At 42.5% G+C, this 26,349-nt stretch overlaps 1 protein-coding gene across 9 annotated transcripts in view; it reads right to left on the bottom strand.

The window, feature by feature from the left end:
- LOC133485510 (signal-induced proliferation-associated 1-like protein 2) overlaps positions 1–26,349 on the bottom strand; it is a 103,400-nt gene that overhangs the window by 56,667 nt on the left and 20,384 nt on the right. For 8 of the 9 annotated variants that reach the window (XM_061789311.1, XM_061789317.1, XM_061789312.1 and 5 more), the window contains exon 2: positions 1,828–3,592. In XM_061789311.1, the coding sequence (XP_061645295.1) occupies positions 1,828–3,328 (1,501 nt within the window). In that variant the 5' untranslated portion in view covers positions 3,329–3,592. Of the gene's footprint in view, positions 1–1,827; positions 3,593–21,064; positions 21,373–26,349 lie in introns of those variants that run through there. The other variant, XM_061789313.1, reaches the window with a different exon arrangement.

Genomic DNA, 26,349 nt, shown 5'->3' with positions numbered 1-26,349 from the left:
CGAATTGGCCCGTGCGGCACCTCTGGGTAGCTTGACGCGCACACGGCAAAAATTGTTGCTGCGCGTCGAACCCCGCAGAGATTATCTCTCGTCTTTGGTCCGTTTTAGTCACATGCTGTGATGACTCAACGTGCCCCTTGGTTCTACATACCATCTACACCGCTGCCTTCTCGATTGATTTTGCAGCATAATTAAATGTATCATCTGATCATCTAGGTGCATTTCTTCTAGCAGACACTGTTCCACGGTCGCCATTGTTGTTGCTTTGTTCCGTGTTACTGAAAGGAAAGTAAAAACGGCTACCGGAAATGGCCAACAAAATGCAGAGGAAACTCCACCCTGTGGCGTCCTAGCCAATACCAGCCGTAGCGACACCCCCAACTTGGAGGTGAACTGCAGTACATTTTCAAAACTGCGCGTGTGGGTTGTGCTCGAGTATAAACGCAAACTGCGTGCGGGATAGCCGCAGTGACGTCAGCGCGGTCGCCGTCCGCGCGAGTATGAAGAACCCTTTATGTCTTCTTCCCTCTTGCAATCAACTTCTTAAACAGCTAACTTACAATTCCATTACAACAAGCTGGCAATTTTTTTTGACTTGAGTTTGTTGTCACATTTCTGTGGGGCCAATTATGTATTACTCGTGCACTCACTGTAGTTGTCTCGCCGTGCTGCACTATTTGCATATAGTGGCCACTCATGCCAGAGTAGCATCTGCTCCATTTGCACACTGATTGAGGAGTATCTGTAACATTTGCACAACCATTGTCCCAGATTATCGCACTACTCGTCACTTTAAACCGCATACACTCCTTGAAGTCTCAGTGCCCTTTGCACAATGGTCATTGCACCGGACTATTGCGATATTAGCCATTCGAACTGCTCTAAGTGCTAGAGGACTCTGCATCTTTTTGCACAATTGTTGTTTGTTGTTGTTGTTTGTCAATGTCTTTATGTCTCCAAAGTGTTCTGTAAATTGACTGTCTGTTGTACTAGAGCGGCTCCAACTACCGGAGACAAATTCCTTGTGTGTTTTGGACATACTTGGCAAATAAAGATGATTCTGATTCTGATTCTGATGTCTTACATGACCAAGCACAGCTTCTCAGCAAGGTTGAGAGCAATATCCAGAGAGGACATGACCGCTCCTCTCCCAAGGAAGAGAAACATACACCCTTGAACCCAACACAAGCCAGCTATTGTCCTAGCCCCAATATCATCTGGTCCTGTACAAATAACTGGGATGTCAAGATATCTGATATGATGAGCTAAGGCCGTTCCACTGGGGAACTTGCTTTCCCACTGTACTGGCTTTTTCTCAGGGAAATATATTCCAAGGAGTAGTTTATTATGGTATTTTTGTCGCACAATTTGTGAATAATGATCACGTTTACTTGTATTTTGTGTAACATTGTGTAGAAATTTCACAAGGTTGCGAGAGTATTTAGAATACTGACATGGGTATGAGCTAAAGCCAAACTAATGTCCGCCATCTCAAAAATGGCATCGTTCCATTTGTTGTTTGCATGCTATATTTAGAATATTGCCACCATTTTTACTTCACTGTTAACCAGCACCCCCTTGACAGGCTAATATCAAAAAGTAATCTTGCTCTGCAGGTCAGTAGGATTGTTGGTCTCAAAAACACAAATCTATGATCTAAAAGCACACTTAGTTTTATAGGGTAAAATACTCAAGATGCTCAATTAAACACAATAAAACAAAGGGTGAGAGAAGTGCTTGTGCAAAAAATGCCATCTGATAAAATGATAGACTGTGTTGCAGGACGAGAGAAATACAGGAAGAGAAACATCTAGAGAGATTTCTTACCCTTTCCATAGAAGAACTTGTGGTAGTAGTATGCACCAAGGTCAATGTGCTCAATGATGTAGCGTTTGACCTTCTCCCTATGAATGGGCTGGTTTTCTCGAGGCACCTCCAATACAGAGACGCCTGCATTGGTGCAGTGGGAGCTTAGTGAGGATTCAAAGGAGCAGCTCTCTGACAGTCCACTGTAGTTGGCACTGTTGGTTCTGGAAAGTGAAATTTTTCTCTCGCCCTCACCGCCGATTTCATTGCGAAAGTGTGGGCAGCCCAATACGAGGCTATTGCTCTTTCCGTCCCCCTCATCGGCATCCAAGTTCTCCTTTGGGTTCAAGTCTTCCCGGCTCCCTAGTGGTGACTCAAAGAAGGGAGCATTTCCACTACTACATCCTATTGCTCCAGCATCTGGTCCTGGTCCCGGTAAAGCACTGGCTCCAACACCACACAAGCCCCCAGCAGAAGCAGCTGAAGCCCCAGTAGTGGTGTTCTTCCTCTGGCTCAGGTTTGCTCGGTTTGCTACAGCATCACTGATGTTAAAAAGAACACTCTGAACATCATAATGAGCAAAGCATTTTTGAAAGCTCAGTGGTCGTCGATCGTCCTCCAGAGAGAGTCTCAAAGCATCACTTTCGCTCTTAATTGTCCGCAATTTCCTGAACAAAGATGTTTCAGATGACTCTGACTTAAGACGCCTCATGAAGGACTTTTCCCGTTCTCTGCTGTAGAGGAAAGAGCTGTCTATATAGTCGTAGCCTGGTATTGTGACAAACTCCCCCCTGGCTATCTGCGCTGCTGTCTGTAAGCTGGGGGAGAGGGAGGCATCACAGCGCAACAACTCTGGAAAACCCACGGGTGGTACACTGCGGTGGTCCAAGGTATCCACTCTGTAGCCCTTGAGCATGGTAAAAAAGCCATCCCCACTTAAACCTTGGCGGTCAATAGAGGATGTACTTCCATATTCACGATGTAAAGAAGCCCCGGTGTTCGGATTGACTGCTGTCTGGTCTACTACGTCTTCAGAGTCAATGTCACTGATGGTGACATCACTGTTGCTGCGTTGACGAATAGGGTGAAGACCTTTCAATGGTGAGTGGCTAAGAAGGTCACTCAATGTATACTTCGCATCAGAATAGTCTACCTCCAAACAGACTGGTTCATCTTGAGCAAGTAATTCCACAGTATGGTCCTGCTGGCCGTTCTGAAATATTTGTATCACACTCTGATAGTTTGGTAATGGCCGTCCATCCCATCCATCTTTCCTTGGTGGCCATTCTGTTACCCTGGCCCTGACGCCCATTTTAGGCATGGCTGGAGTACCATTTGTTTTGCCGGGACATTCAAGTTTGCCCTGCATGTTGGAGCCTGGTGGTCCCATGGTACCATTGAGGGCTTTGAGTTTCCTGCTAAATAACTCCTCTGACTGCATGCCTCTGTGGTATTCTTCTGGGCCTCCCACGACTCCCACAAGGTTTGATTTATTGTCCGTCCCCGGGCTCAAAATACTCATATCTTGCAAACAGACTCTTTGAAGAGTAGACTTCTAGGACCCTTCTTCATGATATCACATGGTCTTCTCACTGATGAGAGAAGGAGAAGGGCACTCTTTCGTGAGCTGCCGTTGTCATAACTCACAAAAGGCCACTGGCACAAAAATTGGCAAACAGCATTTGGATGTCAAGGTCAAGTGTCTGAGGAGTGCTGAAGCACTGAAGAGTGGAATCTTTTCTCACAGCGTGCCGCCAACGTAGAATGATGGCTGGAAGAGGTGGGCCTACAGGGACAGAAACACAGAGGGAAATATTAACACACACACAGCTAATGTGCTACAACATCTTTAACTGGGACATCTTTATGCAAAACATGGGAAAACAAGATCTTGTACTTTCTGATGCAGCTCATTATGATGACCCAAAGTGTTTCCCACTGATATGTTGTACAAAATACTGGGTTCTGTAGTACAGTATCACCAAATGTAGCTGATTGGAGTATTTAAGAAGAGTTGGTACAATTATGGCCTGATAACTAAACAGATGTATATCAGCTTGTCCAATTCCTAACAGATGGTGGTGAAGCGAAATACAGTAACAGGAGGCAGCTGTTCAGCTAGACGTTTACATGTACAAATACAGTATCTGATACTGCCTGCAGGATCAAACCTGCAAATTATACGGCAGGGATGTTTTTGCATAATCAAAAACACTTTTCATGCAGTTTGATTGGTTGAACGAAAAAGACCCCAGAGTTATGAAAAATTGTATAAACAGAAATTTTCTGTCCACTCGTGCTGTTTGGGGTGGTGGGGGCTCCCAGCTGACTACGTTGCAGGCAATTGGGAATGCGGCATTTAGTAGGAACCGATCCTATACTGGCTGTGTGAACATCAGCAATGTGTTGCATTAGACTAGCAGTGACCCCAAAACACCAACAAAGCTACGGTATACAAGTATAGTTTACACATTTAGGAAGAGGATGAAATAGTCTCATTGAACCATTGAATGTGAAATTAAAATACACAGCAAAATAAACCACCAACCTTACAATAATAGCAGAACTCTGACAACACTATATTATGTATTCTATGTGTTTTGTAGATCCTGGGGGCACAATGGAGGAAGTTTTGAAAAGTATTGATCAGACCGCACAAATGAAAAGTTCTTCAAGAGAATAACACCACAGCGTGTCACTACAAAATGTGTGAACATTTCTATGTTGACCTAAATTATGTTTATGCAGCTCAGCCCACAGGCCCCAAACATTTAGAATTCTTTCTTTACGTATTTTCTGATATCTACGATTAAGTAGGGGGACACACAATTTTGGGATGAAAATGTGTGTCAGATCTAATAACTTAAGACATTTAAGCATGTTTGTCCGTCTAAGACTTATACTGTACATAAATTACTAAAATAAAGTATAATCCCATTTTGTCAATTAGTAGATAATTGTCAGTGTTTTCATCACGTGCCTCTAAATTTGTTCTATAGGCCTTTGTCTTGCTTTAAACGGCTTTGTTTACAAGTACCAAATGGTCGGCGCTATTTAACATAAGCAATATGTCATGTGGGTACAATTTAGAGCAAAAAAAAAGACTGCTCTGGGAAATATGTTAAATTTGGTAACTGATGAATAATTAAATATACAGTAAACAATACCAAAGACACTGGGACAGAATTGGGATTGAGCCTTAGTTAAGGTAGATGCTTTATTTAAACTGCCTTTGTCCTTTCCATAAATCCATCCATTTTCTGAGCCGCTTCTCCTCACTAGGGTCACGGGCGTGCTGGAGCCTATCCCAGCTGTCATCGGGCAGGAGGCGGGGTACACCCTGAACTGGTTGCACATAGAAACAAACAACCATTCGCGGTCACAGTCATGCCTACGGGCAATTTAGAGTCTCCAATTAATGCATGTTTTTGGGATGTGGGAGGAAACCGGAGTGCCCGGAGAAAACCCACGCAGGCACGGGGAGAACATGCAAACTCCACACAGGCGGGGCCGGGGATTGAACCCGGGTCCTCAGAACTGTGAGGCTGACGCTCTAACCAGTCGTCCACCGTGCCGCTCCTTTCCATAAATAAACCCCCAAAATTAGATAGTCTTCCAATCATAAGAGATAAACACAGTCAGTCACACAGTAAGCAAATAGTAACAACAAATGTATTCCAATATTAACATGTAAAAGGAATGGAACACCAATCACAAACACAGCAGGAGATATTGGGTAGCAAAATCCACACTCTCTCAAAAAAACACGAAAGAGACATTTTCACATCCTGTCAAGAAAAATCAATCTAAGCTCCATTTTCAAGAGTGATCGTGTATGTTGACTGTTTACTTAACATAATATGCAGAGCTGTCATTACACACTCACAAATTGAACTGTGCAAATAACGATATCAATGGTAACACTGCACCCGAGGCTTTTTACTGATGAATAAAGAAAGTGACATGCTTATGTCTCGATGCCCGAATATATAAACAACTAGAGCTGCGAGCAGCTATAATCGGGCCCTCGCACCCCGGCCCCGTTAGCGTACTGGCAGTTTGAGGTATTGCCATGATGGAGTAGGGGCCGCAACTGGCCGTAGGTTGGTCACCACTGAAATGCAACCATTTAGGGGCAGTCTGGACTCCTGCACTGTATTAGTGGCCGCACAAAATTGGAGGATGGGCTGCAAATGTACCCCGGTCCGTAGGTTGGACACCACTGCTGTTGTACAAGTGCAAAGTCTTGTCAAAGGTTAAATAGGAGCCGCACAAAAATGGAGGATGTCCAGCAAATGGCCCCCAGGCCGTAGGCTGGACACCAATGCTGGAGGACAAGTGCAAAAGTATGACTCATGCAAATGTTGGAAAAAGGTCCACAGCTGTACACTGAAAAAGTAATAGGTCAATTCCTGTTGGGTTTGGAACATGGATTGTAATTAAGTTATTGCTCGTGTCGGGTGCTACACGTGTCCGAATTTTCGTAGCTGTAGGTGTAACATAGCGCAAATACGTCTCTGATGAAGTGTAAGCATGTCCTGTTTTATGGCAACATCAGAAAAGCTAAGGTTGAAGAGCCACCCTTGTCATATAGTATGTTGAACAAAAAAGCTTTTCATAACTTTTAATGTCCCAGGTGTTGAGATGGTACTGATCAAGTTTGAAGTCAATCGGATGAAACATGTAGGACAAGTTCGCAAAAGTGTGACACACGTAAATTTTCCAAAACTGAATATTTAAAAGGTTGTTGGTCACTTCCTTTTGGGTTTAGGATATGGGTTGTAGTTTCACTTTTGTAGGTGTTGGGCTGCTACACGTCCCTGCCAGGTTTGGTAGGTGTAGGTGTGACGTACCACGAATAGTTCTTTGATGAACTGTAAGTATGGCATCTGCAAACGTGCAAAAAAGGTCGAACTGGATATTTATTAGGTCACAGATCACTTCCTGCTGGGTTTAGGATATGTGTGTCTTTAAAATGTGTGTACGTCTGGGCTCAATGGGTCAAAGTGTGAGCCAATTTTTGTAGGTCTAGATGAAACGTACCGCGAATGACACTTGGATGAAGTTTAAGCATTTTCGGTTTTGTGGAAAAGTGTGAAAGGAAAAGTTTGAAGCCCAGCCCTGTCATATAGTACTTCGGAAAAAATAAAAAAAGATAAATAAATCTTAGATACATTTTAATGTCCCATTGTCTTGAGATGTCACAGACCAATTTTGAAGTGAATTGGATGAAAGCTGTACTAGGAGTTCACAAAAGTATAAACCCTGCAAAAATGCGACGTATGCATCCCAATTTTCGGAGCCGTAGGTCAAACGTATCACTGAGTTGTCCTTTGATTTTGGACGCCAAAATACATGAAATTATAAAACATTTTCACCAGGCCCAATGTGCGTGCAAAATTTCAGGAGTTTTCGTGCATGTTTAAGGCCTCAAAAACGGCCTTGTTAGTGATGACTAAAATAATAATAAGAATTTCAACAATAGGAACCTCACAGCTGTAGCTTGCTCGGGCCCTAAATATTCACTTCTACTAACACTCAGCTGAATCACTACGGCAGTAGACAGATAAGCTACATTTCATAATGAATGCAGAGAGACATAAAACAGACCTTACCAATCACCAATTATCACGTTGGAAAGCAAAGCACCTTGAAAGTGTCTCCTGCTGCTACAAAATGTGACGTAAAGAACACAGAGGAGTCAGGCAAATAGCCTCAATAATTTGCCTGCTTCTCCTTGTTTATGTTGCCATGGAGGGTCAGGCAAGGGTGAGAGGGCTTTTATTTCATGTGGGAGACGAGGCACCATAAATCAATGAACATGGTGGTCTGTATTCACCTTCTCTCATTCTATTAACTTATTTCCTTGTGACACTGATTAATGAACACAGTTGTACCATGTCTCCTTCCACCTGCAACACACCACACCCTCAACTAATGGAGTGTGTGGCAGACTCCATGGTCAGCAGAATCTGTCTATTGTGTGACCTGAACGTTGCTGTTTTCTGTTCACTCCATAGTAGCAGCGTGTGCTTGGGAGGCAGCAGATGGCGGGTAGGCAGGCTGCGTTCCTAACAGGCCCTTATTACTGAAGTAATGCACAGTTATTATTACAGCCTGACAAACCATGGGCTGGATGGAGAGAAGTACAGAAGCAAAAATGAAGAAAAGGGGAACACGTATCAAAGAGTACTCTGTAGTTACACAGAAGGAAGAATAATGTCAGCAAGTGGCCCTCCCTCCAAGCTTAGTTGCTAATGTAATACTACTGTATATGTAAGTGAAACTTCTGTATATGTGGAACATGGCCAACATTGTTTTCCTGCACAGGGGGTCCTTTGGTTGGTTGATAAGGAAAATACAACAGTATTTAAGTAGTCAGAGGTCCAGTGTCAAGGTATGGATTGCGTTTGACCTTGAAGTTCCACTGCAAATATATCACCAAATAGTACAGGTACTTGAAACAGTAGCCAAGCCAGACAGTAGACATTAATTGTCAAAGTAAAAGTAGTTTAACGTTATAGCAGTCAGAAGAGAAGTGGGAGCAGTTAAAAAGACAAACATCGGTCATTATTGCTCGATGATTCCATCATTTAGTTTTGAGGGAAGACAATAAAAGTTAACAGCTCACCATATTTGTGTATGTCGTATCTACTTTAATAATTATGTCAAAAAGGCAGTACCTAGTCAGATGCAATGTAAGTCAAATCTTTGCACTTTTGATTATCCGTGTTTCTAGCAAAGTAGCCATTAAATCCTCCCCAAAAGATTCCCTAATTTCATCTTTATTCTTTGGTATCAGATAGACATCTTGACCAATTTAGAGGTAGAGAGCAGTCCATCTGATCTGCAAGATATTAAAATAATCCTCCGACATTGTGGCCTGATTAGAAGTGGAGCACATAATAAAACACAGTGACGAAAGTTAACATACTCTCTTCACTATCCTGAGATGAATACTCATCTGTCAGTGATATTCCCTTTTTCTTTGCCAGAGCAGAACATAATGTCAGCCAGCTCTGACAAACTCCTTTTACCGGTAATCACTTCTGCAGTATGACTAAGCACAGGTAGAAGTCGCCCACCCCAAAACTGCTTTTGATAGGTTTTATCTCTTCTATTATTCTTCAAACGTTTACCAGCACTGTTAACGTTTTTTTTCCTAAAAAGAATGCATAAAACACAAGTTAATTCATTGTTGGTTATCTGCAGATACTATGATGATATAAAAAATTCATTACAATCATAATCATAGGTGAAATTAGGATCTCTAATATATTTTATGGGAACACGGTAGACGACTGGTTAAAATCCGTCCTCGTCTGTGTGGAGTTTGTATGTTCTCCCCGTGGCTATGTGGGTTTCCTCCGGGTACTCTGGTTTCCTCCCACATCCCAAAAACAAGCATGGTAGTTTAATGGCCCGTAGGTGTGAATGTGAGTGTGAATGGTTGGTTGTTTATGTGTGCCCTGTGATTGGCTGGCGACCAGTTCAGGGCGTACCACGCCACTCGCCCAGAGTCAGCTGGGATAGGCTCCAGCACACCCGGGACCCTAGGGAGGATAAGCGGTATGGAAAATGGATGGATCGATCGATGAATTTATTTTATTCTATTAAGACACTGATGCTTTGTTTACTATTTTTCTTGTCTTTAGTGTTATAAAAAAAGTACATTTGGTTAATTCAACCATGCATTGTGAATGCTGATAACTATTGCAAAATAGATTTTGGATCTGAGACATTTGTGTAATACACTATTTTGGTCCTTTTGGGACATTTCTTTTAAATTACCAGTAAAGTAAAAGTCAGAATTGAGGGGGAAAAATACTGCATCATCATTCAATTATTTGTATTTACATATTCCTTTAGCATCCTCCACAGTCTGTTTTGCCCCAGGATAAAGGTCGAACATGTTTGGTTAGCTACTACTATGCTGCCAGGCTACTTTGAACCTTGAGGTCATCACAGACCTGTGATCATGACCAATTATCTTTAATAAAGCTATGTGTAATTAATAAGTATTAATGCACCTCTGTTCCAAGCAAGCAGGAAGTAGAAGCCGGCCTCGTCCGCAACATGTTTCGAACTCAAGAGGCAGAGGCCAAGCCTTGATGCAATCATCCTCTCCTCCCACAGCCAAATTAGGGTGCAATGTAGGTTAGAGGCCAGGATGATTACACCAATTTTCCACCTCATGGACTTCATCATATAGCAAATCAGGGAGCACTGCAATAGGAAGCAAATTTCCAAGATGTTCTGTGCTTTTATTATTGGCCTTTGAGTGTTTCATGGTGACAGGCTATGGCTAGTCAGACATTTGGATGTGTCACACAACGTTCATCAAGACCCGTCAGGAAGGGGAAAATCCAAGTGTAAAGCAAACAAACCCAAGGGCATGTTGCTTGTGCTTCACTGACCATTTGAGTCCTCCATACCCCCCCAATTAAAACAATGAGCCACATTCCATGTCAATCCACAGTCGAATGAGATCACATTTACACCACAAACTGTTTATGTTTCACCCTACTTAGAGGTGATTTAAAACTCTGTGGGGGATCTGTTTTAAGTTTTCTATGGAATTAAAACTGTAAAGTTTGATGATGATGACGAGGTAAAATTACATGAATGTCTCCCTGAGAGTAAAAAGTGAAGGCTGTCTTGATTACTCTTCATGATAATTTATATTTTTGTAATCAACCAATATCAATTATTCCTGATAAATCCATCTGTTCCAGAGTACACACTAAGTTAGAAGTGTAGGCGCTACATTCAGAATCACTGTGACACTTTAAACAGTTAATAAAAATGCACATCTACATGAATGGAACAGGAGATCGGTGCGGCGTCTTCGCTGATGCGGACTCTCTATTGGTCCGTTGTGGTAAAGAAGGAGCTCAGCCGAAAGGCAAAGCTCTCGCGCTGTGGGTTGGGACCGAAAGAACAACGAATGAATTTTCTCCACAGGGTGTCCGGGCTCTCCTATAGACATCAATATATCTAGCAGTGTCTCCAGATGACTATAGTTCAATTGAGGTGTTGTGTCACTGTCTAAAACAGATGAATAACTGGATGAGCCAAAATATTCTACAATAAAACAAAAAAAGACTGAAATAATTGTTTTTGGCAATAAAGAAAAGAGTATTGCTGTCAGTAAATACCTCGAGTCACTCTCTTTAAAAACCAAAGACCAAGCCCAAACTTTGGTGTACTGATAGATTCCGACCTGACTTTCAACAGTCATATCAAATCAATTACTAAAACTGCCTTCTAGCATCTGAAGAACATATCCAGAGTGAAGGCTTGCATGTACCAAGCAGACCAGGAGAAGCTCATCCATGCTTTTATCTCAAGTAGACTTGACTATTGTAATGGTCTTTTGACTGGACTAAGCAATAAGTATCTGAACATTCAGAATACTGCAGCTCGAGTTCTGACCAGAACAAAGAGGTCAGAGCATATTACTCCAATCCTAAAGTCTTTACACTGGCTCCCAGTCAGCTTCAGAATAGATTTTAAATTTCTGCTACTGGTCTATAAATCACTAAATGGTTTAGGTCCTGAATACATGAAAGAAATGCTAATGGAATATAAACCCAGTAGGGCTCTAAGATTGTACACTCGGGTCAAATAGTGGCGCACAGAGTCCAAAGCAAACATGGTGAAGCAGCATTTAGCTATTATGCTCCACACAAATGGAATAAGTTGCCAACAGAAGTGATGTCAACCCCAAGTGTGAATGTCTTTAAGCTCAGGTTAAAAACTTATTTTTTTATCATGATTTTTAGAGCATTTCCACTTTTAAATGATATTTTCTTGCACTGTACTTGCACTTTTAATTGTACTTTATTTTTTTTTAATTTGTTTTAAATGTTTATAAGCTGTTTTTTTCTTTGTTTTTAAATGCTTTTAATCATGTAAAGCACATTGAGGTCATTGAAGGAGGCCTCGGGGACAACCCAGGACACGCTGGCACAGTTATGCAGCAGCACCCAAGTTCGGTTAATGGCGTCTAGCTTTGGGTTGACGAGCCGAGCCCTGTGTCATACAAGACACGGCTTCTGAAAGGCCGACCAATGCGTCACATCCTATCGCCCTTACAAATTAAAAGCAACCATATTAAATCAATCAGGAAAAACAATATTGTAACACAATAATCAACAAGTACATGACATCTAAACATTATAATTATGTATATACGGTACTATACAGTATAATTCTACGAAACGTTGCTGGTTGAGTAAGGCTTACTATTGTACTTTATGGCTTTCATTTGAGCATTTGAGATTGATGTGTGAAAGAATTTGAGTATATTTTGAATGCATTTCAGTATGGATGTGACATATGCTCATGCGAGCTTATTTGGCCTGGATGTGTGCACAGCAGTTTGACGTGATTGTATAAGGGGCTCTTTAAACATTTTGAAAAAGAACTGGTTTTGGGTATGTCAAAATAAAATATGGCATTGACCAACAGCCATAAAGTACAATAGCAAGCCTAACTCAAGCAGCAGCATTACATAGCATTAAATTGTATAGCACATATATATGTCGTATACTTGTTAATTATTGTGTTGCAATAATGCTTTTCCTCATTGATTTAATATCTATCCATTTTCTACCGCTTATCCGAGGTCGGGTCGCGGGGGCAGTAGCTTTAGCAGGGACGCCCAGACTTCCCTCTCCCCAGCCACTTCATCCAGCTCTTCCGGGGGGATCCCGAGGCGTTCCCAGGCCAGCCGAAGGACGTAGTCTCTTCGGCGTGTCCTGGGTCATCCCCGGGGTCTCCTCCCGGTGGGACGTGCCGGAACACCTCACCAGGGAGGCGTCCGGGAAGTCTGCATCACTGCAGACGCTGCACCAATCCGCCTGTCGATCTCCCGTTCCATTCTTCCTTCACACGTGAACAAGACCCCAAGATACTTGAACTCCTCCACTTGGGGCAGGATCTCATCCCCGACCTGGAGAGGGCACGCCACCCTTTTCCGACTGAGGACCATAGTCTTAGATTTGGTCAAATTACCCCTTGCATTTAACCTCGTGTCTCATGCTTTCTAGTCGCCAGTTCGATGTACCTTGTCGTCGCGTTCCAGCATTCCTTGTTTCCACGTCACAGACTCACAATAAGACTAGACCCTGTTCCGATTATCGACCTCGCCTTTTTGCGGTTTTGGATACTGTTGCCTTTTTTGGATTGCCTGCCTCTGTACCGACCTCTGCCCGTATATTAAACCTCTCTTTTTTTAAACTGTCCATTTGTTTTGGAGTCCTATCCTCTGTTCCGTTCATGACATTTTCAACTGAACTACCTAACTCAATTAAGATTGACACTATTTGTGTGTGAGCATAATCGACATGCGCTTGAGCATGACTGACATGCGCATGTGAATGTTATTGATGTGCTCGAGTGTCAGTGATGTGCGCTTGAACGTGATTGACATGCGTGCGTGAGTGTCAGTGACATGAACATGTGAGCGCCAATGACATGCACGTGAATGTGATTGACATGCGTGCATGAGCGTCAGTGACATGAGTTTGTGAGCGCGAGGGACATGCGTGCGTGAATGTTATTGACGTGTGCGTGAGCGAGAGTGACGGTCGAATGAACGTGATTGACATGTTTGCATGACTGTCGATGACATGAACGCGTGAGCGCCAGTGACATGCGTGCATGAGCGCCAGTGACGTGTGCGTGAATGTGATTGACATGCGCGTGAGTGCCAGTGACATGCGCGCATGAGCGCTACTGACATGCGAGCGTGAGCACGTTTAACTAGTGTTAATGAGAGCAAGATGCTCAGTCGTGCATATGGGAGTGTTTGACTAGTGTTTATAAGTGCATTTGACAAGTGTTCATGAGCACGTTTGACTAGTGTTTATAAGAGCCTTTCAGTAGTGCGTGTGTAGAGCTAATCCTGAATAATGTCCATAACGGCTCCTCATAGTCTCAAGACCGGTCTTGGTCTCGAATGTTACAACACTAATAAGCGGTATAGAAGATGGGTGGATGGATATGACTTAGTTCATCAGCTTCAAATTCCATTAATTTAATTTCATATCACAATGAGATGACAGCCAAGCAACTGTCTGAAATTGCAGTTGCAAATGGAGCTTTTGCCAACATGTGATAAACATTTCAAAATAGATGAGGTAACGTGACACCAAAAGCTCAGGCCCCAGTGTGTTTCAATGTACTTTGATTACTCTTTCTGTCGTTTGTACTTTTGTGATTACATTTGTGTCAGTTAATCCTTCTACAGTCGCCTTCACTAAGATAAAAGTACACAAAAGCAGACCCTCGACAGGCTACCAGGAATTTGTTATTTTAAAAAAGTAGTCCTAAAATGCCTGGTATTTTAACTGTGATAGTGGAGTTCCAAACGAGCTGGAAATGAAATAAGCCCTTAGAGAAAGAGGGGCTAATGTCACATTGGAGTGATAGTGGGGGTTATGCTAAAACTTTGCGCAAGCAAATCTGTGCATTTTAACCATGAATCTAATTCATTAGGCAATTGTAACCTTAAGAGTTACATAACATGGGTCTGGGAAACCAGAGCCAACAGCATCTCATCTACCATAAACAAGACACCTCAATATTTTATATACTGTATATGTTCACAGAAAATACAGTATAGGCCAAGAAAACTACAACATGCATTTTATTTTAAGCGACTCGCCTATAATGAGTACTGTACATCAACGTCACCATGACCAAGCAAACCGGCGTGGTAAGTTTGTATAAAATGTGAAACATTCAAACATTGTCAAGCTTTTTTTTATATTTATTTACAACAACTTTGTACTGCACTGGGCATTTTAGGTCATGAAAAAGCCTAAAGAATAATAATTTTGTACTGTACAGTGATATGGGTCCATATGGCCTAAAGAAAAAGTGCTTCAATGTAACAAATGGCTATGTCGGATGACCCCCCCCCCCCGCCCCTATTACCCCGTTCTATCGAGGTTCCACTGTATTTTAAAAATCTTCAAGGCAGGGGGTCAGGCAAGGCTGTGTACATACTGTCTAATTAATTAAAAAATATTTTTATGATAGTTTGGCACCTTGACAAAACTAACGAGACTACAGAGATGTGACTGATGTTGCCATAGCATGGAGGTGAATGCATCTCTCCATCTAATTTGAAATGCACTCTCTCAAGCACAACCCAGAGCCAATATGAGCAACTTATAATATGTCCTTACTCACACAAACAGGATGGCACATTCAAAGCGAAGAAGCAAAAACTTTAAAATGAGAAAGAGGATTATATCGATCAATCCCTTGCAATGCCCTAAAGAAGGCTTTCCAGCTACTGGAATGATACGCCTAAACCCAATGACCCTTTTCATATGAACATGTCATTGTATAAATGGAGATTTAAGACAATTAAAAAAGAGTAAACACTCATTTTATATACTTTATTTCCGCAGTGGCTGGTTCAAGTAAAATACAGTACCTACAGGTTTTTACACTAATTCAAGAGTTAGAGCAAGGGGGTGCACTTCTCTACAAATAAGGGAATTGCTTATTTGTGTGCCACAGTTGAGGTATTTGTCCAATTACAAACTTGCACCTTATCAGTCTAATAAAACATACATTAAACATTTTACTTTTGGTAGACAGTGGGATACTGCATCGTCCAGAGGTAAGGCACAGCGATTGTTCATGTGTTTATTTTTTCTGAGCAATGAAATCCCTCCTTGAGCCGTCACCTTATCGCGGTGGAGGGGTTTGTGTGTCCCAATGATCCGAGGAGCTAAGTTGTCTGGGGCTTTATGCCCCTGGCAGGGTCACCCATGGCAAACAGGTCCTAGGTGAGGGACCAGACAAAGGACGGCTCAAAGACACCTTATGATGACGACAAATATTGGACTCAGGTTTCCCTTGCCCGGACGCGGGTCACCGGGGCCCCACTCTGGAGCCAGGCCTGGAGTTGGGGGTCGAAGGTGAGCGCCTGGTGGCCGGGCCTGCACCCATGGGGCCCGGCCGGGCACAGCCCGAAAGGATAACTTGGGTCCCCCTTCCCATGGGCTCACCACCTGCGGGAGGGGCCATAGGGGTCGGGTGCAGTGCGAGCTGGGCGTTGGCCGAAGGCAGGGACCTTGGCGTTCCGATCCCCGGCTACAGAAGCTGGCTCTAGGGACGTGGAATGTCACCTCTCTGGCAGGGAAGGATTGTCCATAACAAACACCATGTTCAACCATAAGGGTGTCCACACATGCATTTGGCACCAGGACACCCTAGGTCGCAGTTCGATGATCGACTTTGTGGTCCGATGACACGGACTTGCGGCCGCATGTCTTGGACACTCGGGTGAAGAGAGGGGCAGAGCTGTCAACTGATCACCACCTGGTGGCGAGTTGACTCCGATTGTGGGGGAAGATGCCGACCGGAGCTGTGGCCATAAGGTGGTTGGTGCCTGTCGTGGCAGTAATCCCCAAACCTGTTGGTGGACACCAACGGTGAGGGATGCCGTCAAGCTGAAGAAGGAGTCCTATCGGTCCTTTTTGGCCTATGGGACTCCTGAGGCAGCTGATGGGTACCAGCTGGCCAAGCGGAATGCAGCTTTGGTGGACGCTGAAGCAAAAACTCCAGCATGTGAGGGGTTTGGTGAGGCCATGGAGAAAGACTTCCAGACGGCTTCGAGGAAATTCTGGTCCACCATCCGGCGTCTCAGGAGTGGGAAGCAGTGCACCATCAACCCTCGTATAGTGGGGATGGGGCGCTGCTGACCTCGACTCGGGACGTTGTGAGCCGGTGGGGAGAATACGTCAAAGACCTCCTCAATTCCACCGACATGCCTTCCCATGAGGGAGTCTGGGTTCTCTGAGGCGGGATCTCCTATCTCTGGGGTTTTGTAGAGTGAGGTATTCTTTTCTTTAGTAGAAATTTCAAATCCAAAGTGGTCGTCCAGCATCCTGGAACAGCTTGTCTTCCAAAGGTTCTACTTTAAGCTAATATACAGTTTTCTGCTTTTCTCTTAAATGGCAACCGTTAAAAAAAATAGATTAATAACTGCAATTTCCCTATGACAACATTCATTTGCACACTGTGACCACTAGTGCCCCCACACCCCAAGCAAAAATCTTCTGTCAACCAACCTTTCTGACATGACATCGTTTCTTTTGTCATTTGGATATGACTCACTCACAAAGGTATTATGAGATCATTCCGTAACTGGAGATGAGAAGACAAAGGAGGCTACTACTGGAATGTGTGTGTGTTTAAACCGTAATTTGTTATTTAAAGCGAGAGCGGTTGAACAGAGGAAGCCAGCAGGAGCCAGATACTTTTTGTTTACATCGCAGCACACACTGACCTTGGCCGCCCCCATGGAAGACGAAGAACAATAAGCAGGAGAAAAAAGAAAAAAAAGGTCAAAGCACAGAGTATACAGAGTGTCTTATAATTTCCCTTGCGCCTGCTTTCACTATGCACAGTGGGAAATACCTACGCTGGCTAATGCCCATCCCGAGGTGCACAGACTTATGAGAGAGCACATCAAACAAACTGTTGCGTCTGCCAGAGTTGTTCCTCTTGCATGAGCTTCAAAAAAGATTTTGCATGCTCTGTCTGCATAAAATTCATGGTTTGCTTTTGAATCTGGAGGATTAGACAGGAATCTGCACAAAAAGGACATTGACGGATGCCGAAATTCAGCATAAATACTGCCAAAACCCTCAGAAAACTCACTAAGACGTCTACAGATGGAAGCACTGTAACAGTTGGAATACAAGAACCAAGAAGAGGTGTACATTAGGATCGTGCTCCTGTTGACTGTAATGCAAAACCAAGGTCACTGCCAGCCCCCCCCCCCCCGCATCCACCACAGACACACACACAGAAGTGATCTCGCCACACCTCATCGGTCAACAGTTGTCCCCTCAAGCGTAAAACTTGACAAAAGATAGCCATTTGTTTCGTCTTCAACTTTGTGGTCTGGACTGGTGGTTATTTCAAATAGGCCCTATATTAAATGGAGGACTCCATTTCATTTGGTTCAGAGAACAGTAAGTATTTACCAAGCATAAACTACATTCCCACTGCTCTTTTAAATCTCAGTACATGTGCTCGATGGGCTACAGACAGAAAGGTCTGCCAGGATACACTTGTGTATTATGTCAGTGAACCAGAGGGAAAGAATCATAATAAATCCAGTTAAGTGCATACTATTCAAGTCAACAAGAACAAACGTATTATACTTTGTGTTTCTCTGGAAACAAAACTTTAGTCTTTCATCCACTACAGCTAGCAGTTTTATTCTGATCACAAATGGGCTACGGAAGGATTGAACGATAGATATTTACTTGAACCCAGTAGACAAAGCATGGGCGAAAAAGGACTGCAGAAGTACCACATAAGCCGATGTCTGTAATTCTGATTTTCATCCATTATTATTTCATCCATCACTGCCTCAATCTAATGAAAATATGACATTTTATTCATCAGTTTCAAAATGTAATTTAATCAGTTCTAACAATATTGAAATGGCGACCAATACCAACCTTTACAAGCAAAGATGAACATACTTATGACCAGTAATCCATAAAGTGCCATTTTAACCACAATCCTGTTGCTTGATGTAATCACATTAGCAGGGTGTGGTGCAGAGATAGAAGGCAGATGAGTGCATTTAAAATAAAAGTGCTTATGGTTTGTCTTCCAAAATAGCACAAGAGTGGCTGTGATAGGTGCTGTGAGCAATGGGGAGCATTAAGCCTCCTCCTGGTCTGATTGAAAAAGGGAGTCTCCTGCCCGTTTGGCCAGCCAGCTGGCTTTCTGCCCAGCACATGCCAGGCAGCACATTGCCATTGTTCTATAGTTGTTACAGGGGGAGCTGGGAATTAAAATGGACAGGACAACACATTTTCCTTGTTTATTCACATGAGAACAAAACATACTGCTGCAACATCAAGGACTCTTAACCCACTAGAGTGGGTGATGAAGTGAAACGTCCATATTCTTTAAATTAATTAATGGACGGATGGATAGATAGATGGATAGATGGATAGATAGATGGATAGATGGATAGATAGATAGATAGATAGATAGATAGATAGATAGATAGATAGATAGATAGATAGATAGATAGATAGATAGATAGAAACTACTATGGAGAAGTTACTATAACTGTGACAACCATACTAAGTATGGATCATTGAGCTGTACGCTGTTGAATGTAAAGACAATGCAACAAGTACTATAGCTTTAATATTACAACTAAGACACACATGCATAGTTTTTAGTGTCACTCCCTGTATATTCAGCTCTTGCAGGATGCACTTCCTGTATGTTCACAACAGAAGGCGACCATGTTCATTTTTGGCTGCTCCAGCAGAGCCCCGTAAACAGAAAGCACAGCTCTGTGGCCCCACTCCAAAAGGGACCATCTGTCCCTGAAGTGGGGGCTGGCCACAACAGCCTTCACTCCAATGGGGAGACTGAGAGGGACATGTAAGTTTTGATGTGGCCTAGTGGGTCTCCAGAATAAAACCACTATCTATTTCTATCTGTAGACATCTCCCCTTCTGCTGATCCCCAGCCGCCTGCTGTCCACCCAGCTACTTTCATAATGACAGACTGTCAGCAGTGCACTCTGCAGGAATGAGTGAAGGGGAAAATGTTTTTTTTTTTTTTTTTCTTTAAAAACAAGGACAGAAATGGTGAGAAAGGAAATCTGTGAGAAGTTTAATAATTTCTTTAAACATCAGAACACATTCGCATGTACTATGTTATGTATTTTTTGTTAGAATGGTGCTAATAAACTATCTTATTCATCATGACCCACTCTTAGGCTACAAAAGTGGCTGTGCTTACAATGCCAAGTGGTGTACAAATGATGAAGCAAATTACCCAGAACTTAACTGGACTGCACTGGTTGACCCATACTGCACGACCAAAGGACAACATGGACCATTGGAGAGGCATGTTAAGACAGCAGTGTTTGAGCCATCAGCTGAACATTAGGTGGCTGAATTATAAATAAGAACTTATCCTTATCACTTAGCACTTCGACCATGGTGCCTATTAGGGATGGGCATAATAATTCATCAATTGTTAAAGAACTTTGTCGGATATCCATCCATCCATCCATTTCTTGAACCGCTTATCCTCACTAGGGTCGCGGGCATGTTGGAGCCTATCCCAGCTGACTTCGGGCGAAAGGCGGACTACACCCTGAACTGGTTGCCAGTCAGTCACAGGGCAACACGGACAACCATTTGCACTCACATTCACACCGTCACTGAGTGGGAACTGAACCCACGCTGCCAGCCCCAAAGTCAGGCGAGTGTACTATTACACTGTCAGTGACTTGTCGAACATGTGTAGGTGATTATTTGGTTCTCTGCATTCAATCGCCAATAGATGGCAGTCTGCTGAAGAAGAACAACAGGATATCAGCATCTGCTGAAGAACAACATGATGTCAGCTTAGGTATGCACAGACGGGGGACGGACAACTGGTCCTCGGAAGTGTGGACTTGCAATAACTTTAACTTATTTTCTTCATGAATTTTACAACTTATTTTTTATAAACAATTTTTTAAAAAATGTGACAATGAACTTCTTTGTAAACAACAAAAAAAACAAAGACCACACCTGTATATTGCTCACAAATCAAATCTGTATTACAAACGTAGAAAAAACAGATCAGACGAGTCCTGAAGTAAGGAAGTGCTTGAGAACAAAAACCTAAAGAATGATAAGTGTGTCCTGCCGATTCACTCCGACTACACGATGTGCAACACAACAAAAACACATTTACACATCTCACCATCAAAAAGCACATACAAGTTAGAGTGATATCAAAACATTTCAATCCTGAGGAGTGACTCAATAGCTGCTCACTCACAATGATGGTCAGTAATTTCCTTTTCAAAGTATGTTTTTCACACTTTGTCTGGTGTTGTTGACACAAATCTGGCAGCTTCAAGAGACAGAATTCATCCCTCGGGTCACAAGCTGAAAGCTCCAACACTGACAAGTGCGTAAGTTTAGTCGAGAGGAAAATGTAAAGGGAAGAAAGGTGGGCACAAGTAAGTGCAGATGTGGATGAATCACATTTATGAAACACGCAAGAGCTTCCTGTGTTGCCTCTGCCAACCCACACAAACTTGTTTTACAAATACTTACTCAACTACTCATTTATCTATAAAGATTTATTGAATATGAGCATAGAAATGAAAGTAAATGTTAGCCAGTGCGCATGCATATTAAGAGCTCAACAAGACTACTGGATAATAATTGTCATGTTTACTTACAAGAGTCCTTTTTTACACGAGCCATAAATCCTAAAAAGAGAGGATGTAAATCTCTGTAAGCCAGCAGGATAATGAGCTGACTGCAGAGATACCATCTATCTGCATTAAATCCATCAGCCACTTGTTGAATAGGCTACAAGCCACCCAAAAACACACAGAGTCGAAGAATCTGCCAACTAATAAGTTTAAAAAAAAAAAAAAACTGTGTTTGTAGCACTCTCCTGCTTTTTATCAAGTAGTGTGTCCCAAAAGTTTGGTGAAAGGTTACAGAATAAGAGCCTAGAAGTAATTAAGGACAAGTCTGGCAGCCATCAGGGAGTCAATTTGGCGAACTGCAGACAGCTGCCCCTTAAAGCACACAAGCCTCTACCTCCCCCTGTGACAAAGCCACCAACAGCTGAATGAGACATTAGCATTAGCATATGTAAGAGAAAGTTGGTGGCTTCCCTGGATGGGGGAGAAATACTGCTGGGTGTTGAAGTTTGGATGTGTGTGTGGGGAGGGGTTGGGGGACATTCAGAGCGCCTCTGCCTGACAAGAAGGACAAGGGGAAAAAGAGGGGAAAATTCTGTTTTTTATTTACTAAAAATGCATGGGTCATGCCAGTGACCCTCGAAATTCTTTTTGACAGCTGACATTTGAAGTTATAGAAGATGGAGAAAGCCGCATGCCAGTCTCGTGAAAAACATGGTACATGGTAGAACATTTAACACATCGGAACATGGGCGAAAACCCACAACCAGAATTGCCCTTCACTTAGAGCGGCTAATCCATATCTCCATTTGCCACACAATGAGCTTGCATATTTATACCTGGCAGAGGCAGTAGCAAATGGTTGAAATGGAGGAAAAGGTAGCGTCATCTCAGCTGGGGGCTAATCTGTGAAGCACCACCGTTAACATCTGTGGCTGAATACCCACAACATAGGTGTTTTCACATATAAACTCCAAGCAAAGTCTGAAGAATTAGGTGGAGATATTGTTTGGAGTTGCAAATATTTGCGTCCATCCAGAGAACCACTTATTTTCAAAACAGTGGAACCTCGATAAAACGGACTCCGATATAACGGATATCGGATAAAACAAACCGTCGGCCAACTCCAGAGATAGACGATACGCTGCTTTCCTCTTCTACGTCACTTTTTTCAGACTCATTGTCAGTTGCAGGTACAGATACACAGGAGTAGAGCGCCCTCTTGCGGTTGTTAGTGTACAAATAACATGAAATTATATAATAATGTGTTAATAATTTCACATATAAGTCGCTCCGGAGTATAAGTCGCACCTCCGGCCAAACTATGAAAAAAAACAGCGACTTATAGTCCAAAAAATACGGTAGATCCAATTTCAAAAGACGTACCTCCGGTGCCTAGGTGGTGGCCATGTTTTATGTGGGGCATTGACGTGGCTATCACGTGACGATGGGTCTATCTATTGTCTATTGTACAAAGAGCGCTCCGCAGAGAGAGAGAGAGAGAGAGAGAGAGAGAGAGAGAGAGAGAGAGAGAGAGAGAGAGAGAGAGAGAGAGAGAGAGAGAGGCATGACTCTCAGGAATACAAAACAGGAATGCAAAACACATTATTTGGCTGCATTTGGCCTAAGAAAAAAAAAAGTGCTTCAATGCAACGGAGAATCGGGTATATCGGACAAACCCCCCGCCCCTATTAGTCTGTTCTAGCAAGGTTCCACTGTATTTATATAAATGATCCATGTTCAGCACACGTTCCATTTTCTGTGCAGTCCCATTACAGATGTCATTAAAGGTCAGAGGACAAATATGTTACAGAACTTCTTGATAACTCTAGAACCCCTTTACAAACCACATCTTCCATTTCAAAGTGATTATATAGGAGATATACAGCAGTTAAATCGATAAATATGATTCAGAATGCGCCTTATGCTTTTTGCATCTCGCGCATTCCGCTCTTCGGCTCTATCCGGTGCTGTGACGTAACACGAGCCAACTATTTTTCCTACGGCCATCGGGACCTCAACCGCCAGCAAGAGAACTAAATCTCTCAGCCGGCATTGGTGCAGTAGAAAAGCGGTGCAGACAAGAGGTGAGGATTTCCTTGTATATACCTATCACTCTATTATGATTATTATGCACAGGGCAGTAGGAAAAAAAAAGACCCACGCAGTACTTTTCAGTCCTGTCGTCTGTACTTTCGCCTATATGACAAGCCAACAGACACGGCAAAGACTTACTGTGCGGCGTGTTATAAAGCTACTCCAGCTAGGCGCACACAATATATAGGAATACTTCATACTATGTAAAAGATTGTGCCGTGTCAGTGAAACATACGTATATGAATATATAATACGTATAGTCATGCTTAAAAATATTGGCATCCCGGATGTGCCATATTCCAACACGTTGCTTGTCATTGCGTATAGCGTGTAGCACGCTGTGTTTGGAAATTGCAACGTCATTTCCGGTAGCCTTTGCGGTGCATAGAGTAACTACACCCCAGTCTCTCGCGCTTCGGGTATGTTCGGGGAGTGCTCAATACGTGTAATAAAAATTATAATTTTTTTTTAGCAAAACTATAGTTGAAACCTTGCTGGAAATGGCATGCATGTATTACATAACATATAAACAATGCAAATATGAATTTTAACAGACCCCATAACATCTTTGTCCTCTGACCTTTAAAAACCAACTACAGTAGTTTCACACAAATCCTACCAGTTAAGCGTTAACGGCAATGTCCCATCCAAACTTGTATTATGGTTCATACTGTACGTGGGTTTAAAATTTGATGCTTGCAAGTAGTACATCTTTCCTTATTATAGTAGCAGTGAGTAGGTATATTGGCAAGAAGCACAAACAACAGTACTGTGATGCGTCTTTGTTCTTTTGGTTGTAAAGTTCTCACACAGCCCTACACCTACTCTTAACAAGCATGTTTCCTTTCACATCCATTTGCAAACCAAACTGGCATCAGCCAGCTACAAGATTTGATGTGATGAAGTTATCGAATGTGAGCTTGTTATATCAGGGTTGTAAAAAAATGTAATGGAATTCTCATACTCTAACAATGATGTTGATTCGCTAGGTTTACAGTATGTGAAGCAGGTTACCTGGGAGTGTGTCAAACTTGTTTGAACACATGACACCTAAATACAGCACTACTTTTAAGTTTTGATTATATAGTCCTTGTATGGTAAAACGTAATTGGTTTTAGTGTGGTTAATTGGAAAAACAGTAAAATTGAGTTATTCCAACAACTTCCTCCTGATTGCTTTGCTCTGTCGCTGACTAGTTGGAGGTGGGCGCATGATAATAGCAGGAAATGACAAACTTTAATCAAACTGAATGAATGAATGGCAGCAAGTGCGCGTCTTTGTGCCACATTCTCCTTTGATCCAGCCTCCGCAGGCATGTTCCCAGCTTTGATTTGAGTGAAGGGGAAGGAAGGAGTTTTATTTGAGGAGTGGGAACCCCCAGGAGGTAACACTTAAATTTTCTTGTCACTGCATCCTAGCAGACACACAAAGTATTCATCAGCCTACACACGTGCAGCAGAGCCTGTGGAGGAACACACAAACTCACAAATACTGCTCGTTTGCACATGGAAGACTGGGTTTGATGGGTCATTTACATAGCAAGGGGTCGACATTAGAGAGATGGAAACACATACACAATGAGCTACATTTACAACAACTAAAAACACATCTTAAAAGCTCCTCTTTCAAATGCTACACATCGTGGGGGGTGGGGTGGGGTGGGGGGGATTTGGGTAAGCCCATCTGACCCAAATGCAAAGAAGGGAATTTTAAGAGGAGCACATTACTTTTATTGTGTTCTGCAAAAGGTTTAATCGAGGCAACTGGACTTGTTCTTATTCCTGCAGCAGACAAGGACAAGTCCAGTTGCCTCGATTCAACCTTTTGGTTGGCAAAACCTGGATAACAGATAATCCACACAACAACAGACATACCTTTACTGTGACATTCAGGAATAGTATATTTAACACACAAGTACTTGTTCCTAAGGGGTTCATTTTCCACAAATGTTTGCCTAATTTCTCATTTATCTTCCAACACAATGCATACATTTCTTGGCATATTATAATCAACCGCTCTTTCTGTGAACTCGCCATTCTGTTTTGAGTTTTATTGTTCATAAAGACACAACCCTCAAAACACCTGCTGATTGCATCATGAAATGTAAGTCACCTACAAACAAACTGTAACAAAACATTATTCACAGAACTCAATAGTTCAACATGCCAATGTTTGTTTCATTACAGGATATTCAGAATAATGTACCGTAATTTATGTGTGTATAATGCACACCCCCAAAGTTGTCCTAAAACCCTTCAACCTATGTATAATGCATTTTTACAATGCATGATTTTGTTTCTACCCATATGATCAAAGCATTAAGTATTATCTGTATTTTGTTAGTTTTTTTCAAAGAATTATTGTGAAGTTAAGCACTTTATTTGAACACATCCATCCATCCATCCATTTTCTGAGCCGCTTCTCCTCACTAGGGTCGGGGGCCTGCTGGAGCCTATCCCAGCTATCATCGGGCAGGAGGTTGAACTGGTTGCCAGCCAATCGCAGGGCACATACAAACAAACCATTCGCACTCACATTCACACCTACGGGCAATTTAGAGTAGTCAATTAACCTAGCATGCATGTTTTTGGGATGTGGGAGGAAACCGGAGTGCCCGGAGAAAACCCACACAGGCACGGGGAGAACATGCAAACTCCACACAGGCGGGGCCGGAGATTGAACCCCGGTCCTCAGAACTGTGAGGCAGACGCTCTAACCTGTGGTTCACCGTGCCTATGTTAACACATTTTATTTACTTGCTCTTATTTTGAAATTCACAGCCCTACTTTTATTTAGTAAATGAGAAAACACACAGTTGTGCTCATATGTTTGATTACCCAGGCAGAATTTGTAATTTTACTTTTATTTTAATGGGATTCAAATTCAGTCAAGCTTTCCAGAAAACCATTATCATTAAACAAAACATAACCATAAATAAATTAATGATGGCTGTTGTCCAGTCATCAGTCGTATTTATAAAAAAAACTACTTCAAAAATTCTGCCTGGGTATGTAAACTTATGAGCACAATTCTACATATATGCAGTCATATGTACCCCTGTCATATTGGAATGAAAGTGTAGTCTACACCTTTTTCATAACATTTCTAGGTGGCATACTAGAATGAAAGGGTACAAATCTTTCATTAACCTCTAGGGGGCGGTGGCATAGTGGAATGAAAGTGTACAGCTTTTTCATAACCTCGAGAAGGCGGCA

Source organism: Phyllopteryx taeniolatus, chromosome 11 (genome assembly GCF_024500385.1).
Source record: "Phyllopteryx taeniolatus isolate TA_2022b chromosome 11, UOR_Ptae_1.2, whole genome shotgun sequence".
Lineage (NCBI taxonomy): Eukaryota > Metazoa > Chordata > Actinopteri > Syngnathiformes > Syngnathidae > Phyllopteryx > Phyllopteryx taeniolatus.
The sequence above is the reverse complement of the archived record's forward strand: the minus strand, read 5'-3'. Positions and strand labels throughout refer to the sequence as shown.